Here is an 11,533-nt window from a genome sequence, read left to right as displayed (position 1 = left end):
ATTGTTCATTTTGATTTCAGTACAAGTGGAATTTGGAAGACTGATGATCATCTGTATGAGGAAAAAAGCAGATGAGTTTTTATTACTACTGACTACTCAATTCAGTCAAACAACTGCTTTCTTAAAACAGGATTCACAGGAGATTCCTTTTAAAGGCAAACTGCATTAAAGGCATATTTCTTCATTAGATAGAAACTGTTTTAAAGGTACTGTGGCTGTATTTATCCATTGATCTTAGTTTCTAGGTGTAAAATACCAGCTGAAATGCTTGAGTTTCCTCCCTTCAGCTAAAGTGGTAAACAAATTAAAAATATTGTAGATTTCATTACTCCTTATCTGCTGTTTTCAAAATCTGTGCTTGAGATTCTTGGTTCAGAGTCCAAACTTTACAGAAATTATGACAACTTGAGCTTTCTGGGGTAACTTGTCCTAAATATAAAAACAAAAAATTAAGAGACAAGAATCTACAACCAAAGGAGAGTAGAACATTAAAAGCAACCATCTGGTGAGTTCAGGCCAAATACAAAGTCTCCCCTTTTTGCCTGAACCATCTAGAGGTCTGTACCACCCCTCTGCTTTATTTTGCCTATGGAAACCTGACCTAAACTAAACAACTATTCTATATCATTAAGTTGTCCAGGAAGATGAAAGTTTAAATATATGTCAGACAAGCTACAGCATCTGGTGCAATTCAGTAATGATCGTCTCCTCCAGAGAGCTTCAGTGTTGGAACAACTTTTAGAACTGATGAGGAGATTTGGTTAACCTATGTAAAGAAAATAACGTTCTTCTAGCCACACATTCTCCCTGTTCACAAATACTAATATTGACCGTATCCTCCCCCATCCTAGAAAACACAGCAAGTGAAATCCCTCTATGAAACATTTCACTCTCTCTAATTCCATTCTGTTGCAGCCAAATAATATACTTTGGATACAAATAATCAACATTGGTAATCTTTCACTGCAGTTGTTTAAAATTATTTTCATGCTTGTTTTTTTTTCGTTTTGTTTAACACATTGATTAGTCCTAGGGGTTCCCCCACTAGAGTAGAAAATAATGTCTTACAAACTATTGTTTAAGAGTGCTACCTAACATTTAAGAAGTATAGATGTTCTCTTATAATTTGTTGATATGAGAACAAACTTAGTTCTCTCTTTAAAACAGCAGGTAAGTTTAGATATGTGAGTTTGTTTAAAAGAAGGTTAGAAGTGATCATAGTAACATTTGTGTGTGTCAGTATCTCCCTTCTAAACTACACTACAAACCTCCTTGTGCCAAATTTACACATCTTTCAAAACAGAAGAGAATCTAGCTTAAAAGTGATATTTTTCATCAATAGACTAGGAAAAAACTTGCAACAAATATGACAAGGTTTTAATATCTTTATTATGTAAACAAGTCACACATGATAAGACAAAAAAAAAAAAACCCAAAACACTAAGAACCCAAAAGGTAAGGCAAAGGACACAAAAAGACACTTTATAGGAGATAACACTATTGTCCGCAAATATATGCAAAAGTTTTTTGTTTTCTAATCTCACTAGTAAAAAAAAAAAAAGGAAATTAAAAAAACAGTGGAATACCATTTCACCCATCTTACCAGTGATTTAAAAAAAAATAACAATATACAATTCTGGCAATCAGTGTGGTGACAGGGTAAACTGATAAAATGTTTTTGAAAAATAATGCATCAGATAGAAGTTCATATATTTTAACCCAGTAATTCCACTCCTCGGTTTCTACCCCAGGAGAATAATTCTCAACATTAAAAAAAAAAATCTATAGGTCCAAGATGTTCATTGCAGCATTATTTATAATATTAAAAAAATGAAAACAACCTAAATACCTCGAACAGAGGGATGACTAAGTACAATAATATACAGCTGCCTAGAATAGTTTGCTGCATTTTAAATAATGTTTAGGTTGATCTATAATAATATGGGCAAATGTTATCATGTATGCTAAGTGAAAAGAACAAGATAAGATATTATATACATTGTAAGCCTACCACTCTATGATAAAATTCTATAAAGACATGAGGATTTTAAAATCTATTATTCTCAGTATTTTCAAAATTTTATTCAACATGCAGTTTGTTTTTCCATACATTTTTAAATGTCATGTTCTTACTCAAAGCACTTTCAAATGCATTGCCTTGTTTTCAAAACATTTCTATCTAAAGCAAAACCCAGTGCTTGGAAAGGCTTATGAAACATTATAACATCTATCATAAAAATCTCAAATGATTTTAATCATTTTCATTTTGGTTATAGGAGTAGGGAATCTTCTACATATGTGACCAAGCAGCTGAAACGTGGGTAGCAGCTCCAGTCAGAGCTCTGTCAGCATCCACACTCCTTCTACCTCTAGCCCCTTTCAGAAATCACGGCTGCTCCTAGCACCTGTGAATATACTGTGTTTATAAACCGGTGGCAGCAGAGGGAATGATAATGGTTGTTTCTAATATTTTGGAGACAACCAAAACCAATTTCTTTTCTCCCAAAATGGGAACATCAAAAAGGAGTCATTCATCCAATGTGTTTATTCTGTTACTAACAGAGAACAAATTCTTAAGAGGGCAGGGTTGGGGGTTATTTTTATGATGTATACATTGCTTGGTTTACTGTTAGATTTTATAAATAATACGCTTTGCAGCATCTACCCAAGGGCAAAGGTGAACTGACATTCCATTCTTTTAGAAATACCACGTCCCACCCTCCCCCTCCAAAATCCCTCTTTGCAATTGTGGTCACCCCTTTAGCATTTTAATGTAACATGGACCCATCTCCACAGTTAGGAAGCTGAAATCCTAGTAGAAGAGAGAGAGACAGAGAGAGAGAGAGAGAGAGAGAGAGAGAGAGAGGAATTTAGAAACACTTCAGGTTGCACTTACACTCCAGCAGTTTTTCCAGAAACAGAGGAGGCAGTAGTTCTTATTTTTGAGGCGTCAAGTTGTAGACTGAGATTCAGCAAAAATCTTCTTTTCTTGACGCAAGGGATGTGAAATATATTCTAGGATATGTGTTCAGTATGATCCTTTGTTCTAGGTATGAGCTTTTCTTTTTCTAAAGTTTTTCGGTCTCGATCAAGGAAAGGGAAACAAAATTATTTTGAAATTCTCTTAAAGGCGCCTTTCAAAGCATCTCCCACGGGAAAATATCACGACAGCTCAACACTGGTGTATTTGAGTAAGAATCGAGTCCGATTTTTTTTTTCGTCATGGCTGTATACTTTGCAGGCCCCCAAATTTGTGCTTTCATAGTCAGCATTAATCTAATAGCCAAAAACACCATCTTTAGCCAACCTGCGTCTCGTGGGCCACAGACGCGCCCTGATGAAAGATTAGGTTCATTTTTGAACGCATCGCTGTTATTTGTGTGCCTCAGACTCGCGGGCTTTTGTCAGGGCTGGAGCGAGCTCGCGAGTGCCTGCAGCGCAGTGGGCGGCAGGTCTGAGTGCCCTGGTGGTTAACACGTTTCCAGGGGGTGCCCACGCTTTCTCCCGAGACTCTCGGCTCGCCGTGCGCGGCAGCAACTAGTGGACCAAACTGTGACAGAAAGAGAGGATTTATGTGTGGGACGGGAAGAAAAAGAGAGGGCGCCCGGCTCGGTCCCGGGACACCGTGGCTTTGGGATTTGCACGAGTTTATCACTACCATTAACAGCTACTCGCAGAGGGTTGTTTACCGCCGAACGCGCGACAACCAGACAGCGGAGCCCACTCCGGGACCCAAGCCACTCCTCCTCGCCCCTCAGCTCCCTTCCTGCCCCCCAAACTAATTAATTCGAGGCCGCCTCCCTGCCAGACACTCCCATTGGCTCCCATCCCATCCAATGAAAACCTTGCAACAGTTTCACCTGGCTCCGGCTTCCCAAACAAACAAACAAACCATCCCGGGACCTTGCCAGCTCTTCTCCCCTGCGCCGCCCGAGACAGTTGCGCTCCGCCTCCTCCCGCCACTTCTCGCCCCCTCCATCCAATCATGCCCTTTTGCCCCCCGTCGCGGGCCGCTCTCTCTTCCGCCTCTCTCGAACTTCTCCCGCCAACCCCCGCCCACCACGCTCGTGCCTCCGTGGACTTCTCCTGAGCACCTGCGTGGCCAGAGAGCCCCTCCTCCTCCCGTCGGTCCTCCCGAGGCCCAGAGGCCGGAAGATTCTCCAAGAGGGTCTAGGCGGGATAGGAGGTGGCCCCGCCTCTCGGGCCCACCGGCCCCTCCCTCGCACACCTCTGCTGGCGGCCGCTTGCGCCCCTCTACTGCGTCGGTAGCCGGAGCCACAGTGGCCGCCGCGTGAGGCAGCGGTCACGTGTTGTTTTGCCCGCCGCCGCGCGCTTGGAGTGGAGTGGGCGGGGGCGCGGGCCGAGACGGGAGGGGGCTGGGGCGGGCGGGCGGACGGGGGTAGACGGCCTCTTCCCCCAACCCTCCCTTCCCCGAGCCCCCCCCCCCTCCGCCCGCTCACCTTAAAACCATCGTGCATCACCATGGCGAGTTGCTCCTTCGCTCGCGACCAAGCGACAAGGAGACGGCGAGCTGCAGCAGCGGCAACAGCGGCAGCTGTAGCTGAGGTGGCGACCACCGCACTTCTTTCCTCGGGAACCCCGACCGCACTCATTGGGACCGGGTCGTCTTGTCCGGGAGCCATGTGGCTCTCCACGGCCACTGGCTCCCGGTCAGACTCCGAGTCCGATGAGGAGGACCTCCCCGTCGGGGACGAAGTCTGCAAACGCGGCTACCTGCGGAAGCAGAAGCATGGCCACAGGCGCTACTTCGTGCTCAAACTGGAGACCGCCGACGCCCCAGCTCGGCTGGAATACTACGAAAATGCCAGGAAGTTCCGGCACAGTGTCCGCGCCGCGGCGGCTGCAGCAGCGGCGGCTGCCTCTGGCGCCGCGGTCCCCGCGCTCATCCCACCGCGGCGCGTTATCACCCTGTACCAGTGCTTCTCGGTGAGCCAGCGAGCCGACGCGAGGTACCGACACCTCATCGCTCTTTTCACCCAGGACGAGTACTTCGCGATGGTGGCCGAGAACGAGTCGGAGCAAGAGAGCTGGTACTTGCTGCTCAGCCGCCTCATCCTCGAGAGCAAGCGCCGCCGCTGCGGCACGCCCGGCGCGCAGCCGGATGGAGAGCCAGCCGCACTGGCGGCTGCAGCGGCGGCGGAGCCACCCTTCTACAAAGATGTGTGGCAGGTAATAGTGAAACCCAGGGGGCTGGGGCACAGAAAAGAGCTGAGCGGCGTGTTCCGGCTCTGTCTTACCGACGAGGAGGTTGTGTTTGTGAGGCTAAATACCGAAGTGGCCAGCGTGGTCGTCCAGCTCCTGAGCATCCGTCGCTGCGGGCACTCGGAGCAGTATTTCTTCTTGGAAGTCGGTAGGTCCACCGTCATCGGTCCGGGGGAGCTCTGGATGCAGGTCGATGACTGTGTGGTGGCCCAAAACATGCACGAGCTGTTTTTGGAGAAGATGAGAGCCTTGTGTGCAGACGAATACAGAGCCCGCTGCCGCAGCTACAGCATCAGTATCGGCGCCCACCTGTTAACCCTGCTGTCCACTAGGAGGCACCTGGACATGCTGCCGCTCGAGCCCGGCGGCTGGCTCAGAAGGTCCCGCTTTGAGCAGTTTTGCCACCTCAGGGCCATCGGTGACGGGGAAGACGAGATGCTCCTCGCCAGGCGCTACATAACACCCAGTGAGCCTGTGCCCACCTCCAGGCGAGGAAGACTGCACCTGCCCAGAGCGCGGAGATCCAGGAGAGCGATTTCAGTGCCAGCCAGCTTTTTTCGCCGCGTAGCACCCAGCCCCGTGCGTGGCCCGCACCCTGCAGAAGCCCCCAACGAGGGAGCTTGCCTGTCTTCTGAAGCACCTGGTTCCGGCTCTGGCAACTCTGGGGAAGAAGGCAACCTTCAGGGCAAAGAGGATCAGGAAGGAAACGGAGGCGACTATATGCCCATGAACAACTGGGGCTCCGGAAACAGCCGGGGCTCCGGAGGTGGCCAGGGCTCAAGTGGCCAAGGCTCCAGTAGCCAGAGCTCTGGAGGAAGCCAGTGCTCGGGCAGGGGGCACGGCTCCGGAGGTGGCCAGGGCTCAAGTGGCAGCCAGGGCTCAAGTGGCCAGGGCTCCGGGGGCCAGGGTGCAGGAGGAAACCAGTGCTCAGGAGATGGCCAGGGCACCTCAGGTGGGCATGGCTCAGGCAGTGGCCAGGGAGCTGGAGGTGGGCACGGCTCAGGCCGTGGCCAAGGACCCGGCGATGGCCATGGCTCAGGCAGGGGCAAGAACTCTGGAGGGGGCAAAGGCTCAGGAAGTGGGAAAGGCTCCGAAGGCAATGGTGATCATGGGAAATCTCTGAAGAAAAGATCCTACTTTGGCAGATTAACTCAAAGCAAGCAACAGCAAATGCCACCACCTCCACCACCTCCACCTCCACCCCCGCCAGCTGCAGCAACTGGTGGAAAAGGAAAGTCCGGGGGAAGGTTCCGACTTTATTTTTGTGCTGACAGAGGAGCCACAAGAGAACGCAAAGAAGCCAAAGAAGTTAAAGACACAGAGACCCCAGAAGGTGCAGCTCGGGGTCCCCACAGAGCCAGAGCTTTTGAGGAAGATGAGGATGACCCATACGTGCCAATGAGGCCGGGGGGGGCTGCCCCTCTCTCAAGCTCCAGTGATTACATGCCAATGGCTCCTCAAAATGTCTCTGTGTCAAAAAAGCGCCACTCTCGATCACCTTTCGAAGATTCAAGAGGGTACATGATGATGTTTCCCAGAGTGAGCCCACCACCTGCACCAAGTCCTCCAAAAGCACCTGATCCTGACAAAGAGGATGACTCAAAGGACAATGACAGTGACAGCGACTACATGTTTATGGCTCCTGGAGCTGGTGCAATTCCAAAAAACCCCAGAAATCCTCAGGGAGGCTCTTCCTCCAAAAGTTGGAGCTCCTACTTCTCTCTGCCACATGCTTTTCGGAGCTCCCCGTTGGGGCAGAGTGACCACAGTGAGTATGTACCAATGTTACCTGGAAAATTCCTGGGGAAGGGCCTAGACAAAGAAGCCTCATCTAACAGAGGCCCCAAAGATGTAACTTCAAAGCCTTCAGTTGAGGGGTCATTCTCAAAGCCTAGAGATGAGGGATCACCTTCCAAGCGTTCAGGGGATGGGCCCCCCAAGAACAAGACTAAGAGACCTAATCGACTTTCTTTTATTACAAAAGGAAATAAAATCAAGCCAAAACCACAAAAGCCCACACATGAGCGGAAAGAAGCCGACAGCGCTCGTGGCTACATCAACATTGACTTCCCTAAAAGAGGTAGCAATATGCCAGCTCCCTGTATTCAGAGACTGCCAGGTTTGTGGGGCATAATTGCCGACCCCAGACAGTTCGCCTTTTCGAATTACGTGAATGTTGAGTTCGGAGTGCCATTTCCAAATCCAGCAAACGACCTCTCAGATCTTTTAAGAGCTATTCCAGGTGCCAACCCCTTCTCTCTGGACGGTGCTAGGTGGCCACTTCCGCCTCTTCCTCCCAGTGCTACAGGTAACAGTGCTAATGAGGAAGAAGGTGACTACATTGAAGTGATTTTCAACCCAGCAATGACCCCGGCCGTGCCTTTTTCTGACAGTGCCATTCGCTACGATGCTGAAACGGGGCGCATCTACGTGGTCGACCCATTTTCTGAGTGCTGTATGGACATTTCTCTCTCCCCCAGCCGCTGCTCTGAACCACCACCTGTAGGGAGGCTGCTGCTGGAAGAAGAGCTCGAGAGTAGACGCCCACAAAGCCGTTCGCAAAGTTTCTTTGCAGCTGCCAGAGCCGCCGTCTCTGCTTTCCCGACCGACAGCCTCGAGAGAGACCTCTCCGCCTCTTTAGCCGCGGCCGCGGCAGCCGCGCCAACCTTAGCCGTGAGCCGGGCTTTAGCCGCCGCCTCCGCCCTGGTCGCTGCCCCGGGCATCGGCGCAGCCGCCGCGGACCTCGAGGCCGCCGCGGGATCTGACTCCGCCTCCGTCCGCTGGTTCCAACCTGCTGCTAATGCTGCTGGTGCCGAAGCGGTAAGAGGCGCCCAAGACGTTGCGGGTGGCTCGAACCCCAGAGCGCAGAACCCATCGGCAGACCTTGCCGGAGGTAACAACAGAGCGGGCGGGGCTGCCGCTGCAGCCGCCGCTCCCCCTCCATCACCTGGCCGCGGCCGGGCGCCGAGACGCCCGGAGCAAGAAGATTCTGACGACGACACGTACGTGAGAATGGACTTTGCCAGACCTGACAACGAGAAGTTCGACTCTCCCCAAAGAGGTTGGTAAGTTTAGAATTCATTTCCCTGAAGTTAATGGTTATTGCTTAATGAATCGATCGATGCACTACTCTGTCTACAGTGTTAGGAAAATGTGAGCTAATATTTCATTCACTGGTGCTTATTTAGAATGGAAAGTAGAATTCAGTTTTAATCATGCAATACCTTGTGATCGTTGCAAAAACTTGTTTTAATCTAATGATAAGCTTCTTTACCTGGAAAGAACCGATTATCATTTAAACATTGGTTCTACTTTTTAGGAGTAGTTCAAACTTAAGGATATGTAGCATGAGGATGCTTTCAGATATCCTTCCCTAACGCTTAGTGATTTACACAAACAGGACGTCGTAAATTGAATCCCATCAACTCATTTTCAAATCAACAAGTAAAAGCTGCTTTTCTACAAATGACCATATTTAATTGCAGGAAATTTAATAAGAGCACCGAATACTGAGCAGTAATAATCAACTGTTAACCTTTGGGGGTTGATGACATTCTCCTTATGAAAGTTACTTTTTAAAAAAGCAGTCATTGTTATGCTGGTTTGCGGTGATTTACCAAGAAAGTTAAATCTCAACTGTTAGCATGAAGGTCTGGAGGGAACAAAAGGTAAATAATCCAGAACAACAGGTGATTGAAAGAAGAGGGTATTTGGCTCTGGAATGTGTTTTTGTGTTGATTTGTTTAGTTTTTACACAGGATAAATTGCCAGAAACCTTGAGCATTCCTTTTCTATGTCACTAATAGTGACAGGCAAGTCACCTCTGCTGTGCCTCATTTTCTTCATGTAACTCCCCCCAAAGGGGGTATGGTGACAACACTATAATGGGTATGAATATTGCTTGAAAGGTTTAAAAAGCATTTAAAACATCTAATTGGTGTGTCTTCTGGGCAATTCAGTAAGCAAGATAATAAGGGCTGGAGGAAGACCTGACCCCAGGGGCAACCTACCCTGGAAGAGTGGAAGTTTTTTTTAAAGGGTTACTTTTCCAAAGGAAGAAATAAGAAAGAATAGGATCTTGGAAATAAGACTTCAAGTAAATCTGCTGTGTACATCGTGCAATGTTGTTATCAGGCTGTCTGGAGACATTCTCAAGAAATGATTTTGGAAGATGATGTCTCCATAGTCTCAACTGCCTTCCCTCTTTACCAGAATGTGCTTCTTTTCCAGGGAAGAGAAGGGATGGACCCCAGCAGTTTTCATTCCAGTAGTCAGTTTAGTGAAGATTTTTGCTTTGCTTGCTTTGTGGAATGCTTTTGTGATTGGATCTCTGCCCACTGTGCTTGATCAGGCAGAACAAGTTGGGGACTGATCACAGCAGTCACCTAACAAGCTCCCTATTTAGTGCAGGTGTAGGCCCCCTCCCCTTTCTCCCCCTGCTTTAGAAAACTTGCCATACAAAAACTCACGTTTGCAGCACGGACACATTAAAGAGTGATCATTAAAACGACAAAAGGATGCTTTGGCTTGCCAAAGGATTCAATTCAGATCTCCTTTAAACTGTGAGCTCCCCCCAACACACACACACACACGTACACGTGCAGGCACACACACACAATCACCACTACTACTAGAACCAGGCACTTAAAATATACAGATCTATTTCCAAGAATTTAATTCATAACCAGCTTTTCAAGAACAGATCTGTTTTATTCTGTAAAGTACACCTGGAAATTGGTCTTAAGCTACTGTTTGCACCTAACTGCTGAAGACCCCATTTATGATGTTGATGTGGGTGTTCCATAGCTGTCTATGTCCCTGTGGTACTTTGGAAAGGACAAGTTTTCATAGAGGTTTGTCTATACTTTCCACTACTCTTTGTTTAAGCAAAGATGAAAATTTCTTGTTCCTTAAATAAACCCTGTCTTCGCAAATATTATCTAGATCCTAAAATAATCATTATCTTAGCATAAGTTACTGATTTATGAATAACTTCAAATGACTTCGTAACTATTCCTGAGGCTTAATGTTCTCTAAATGTGTTGTTCATTGAGGAAATTCCTAACTTTATTGAGTAACTACAGCAAGGAGGCTGTATCTCACAGGGAGGTAGGTGGTTAGGTTAAAACAAGAGAGTGAATGTGGAAGTACTTTGGACCTTTAAAGCACTTTACAAGTGTAAGATATTTTAATTTTGTCATTGGATTAACAAACACTGACGTTTCAGCAATTTCAACAGATGACTTAGTTTCTTGCCAAAATGATTGGTCCTGAGACTGATTAAAGCACGTGATTTGCTGAGATATATAAATGGGAGGATATATAGAAAGAAATCATTGCAGGAAATTACTTTCGCTACCATCTTAATGTAAATTGATACGGTAGAATGTTGTCTGTGAAGGGTTAAGAACAAGCTGGCTAATTCTGATTCTATAAAGCTATAGAATAATTTTCACCCATTTCTGATCTCTCTTCACCTTCTTATCTAACATTAAAAAAAAGATCATCTTAGAAAATAACAAATATGCTTTGACAAAGGAGCAAAGGCACAGTCTTCATTAGGAGTTAGATATCTCCCGGAGTAATTTTAATTTATGGCAAATGCTTAGAACAGTTCCTGGCACATAGTAAGTGTTATACATGAATTATTATACTACTATTACCATTGTTGTGACTGTTGTTATTATTATCACCTTTAGAAACACAAAGCTAAATTAAAGTTCTGTGTCCCCAAATCCCACTTTTCAGTTAGTCATTACTTTCACTTAAAATGGTTTACGTGCTTGTTCAGAGTTGAGATCTTTATAGTTCGGATCTGTTTATAACTTAAGCGAAATGAAGGGAGTCCATAAGGCAGTGAGACAACTTTTTTCATATAACACAAAATTAATATATAATCTCATTTACCTACAAGTCACATTGCATATAAGTAAGTACTTCAAAGCCATTTGTTCAAGTCAGTTAGAAAGAAGCACACAGAAATATAACCTGGACTTGACTTTTTTATAAATGAAATAATTTAAGAAGTGTGAAGTCTTCAGATTTTAAACACATGGGTTATAAGTTTCTTATATGGTTTAGTGTGACTCCTGACCCACGAATGCATTTTTGCCTCTTTTACTGCTGTATCTGATATAGAATTCATAGTTTGAAATGACTTAAGGTTAAAAATATTCACTGATTTTTCCATTCCAGAGATGGGAAGATAAGAGCAGCTCTAAGAGGGGTGAGAGAATTGGCCAGCCAAATTAGTAAAGTTATAACAGCACCTGGTATGGAAAAGCAAAAAAAAAAAAAACTGTAGTAATTA

At 46.3% G+C, this 11,533-nt stretch overlaps 1 protein-coding gene across 2 annotated transcripts; it reads left to right on the top strand.

Moving 5' to 3' along the window:
• Positions 1–4,482: 4,482 nt before the first annotated feature.
• IRS4 (insulin receptor substrate 4) lies at positions 4,483–11,282 on the top strand (the record flags this gene model as incomplete). 2 transcript variants are annotated; one of them, XM_082444913.1, is made up of 2 exons in its annotated part: positions 4,483–8,288; position 8,995. In XM_082444913.1, coding segments are annotated over 2 exons (3,807 nt in total). The 2 variants fall into 2 exon arrangements, with proteins under 2 accessions (XP_082301039.1, XP_082301038.1); XM_082444912.1 differs by having other exon boundaries at positions 4,483–11,282.
• Positions 11,283–11,533: the final 251 nt, after the last annotated feature.

Source organism: Balaenoptera physalus, assembly GCF_965194825.1.
Source record: "Balaenoptera physalus genome assembly, chromosome: X".
Taxonomy (NCBI): Eukaryota; Metazoa; Chordata; class Mammalia; order Artiodactyla; family Balaenopteridae; genus Balaenoptera; species Balaenoptera physalus.
The sequence above is the reverse complement of the archived record's forward strand: the minus strand, read 5'-3'. Positions and strand labels throughout refer to the sequence as shown.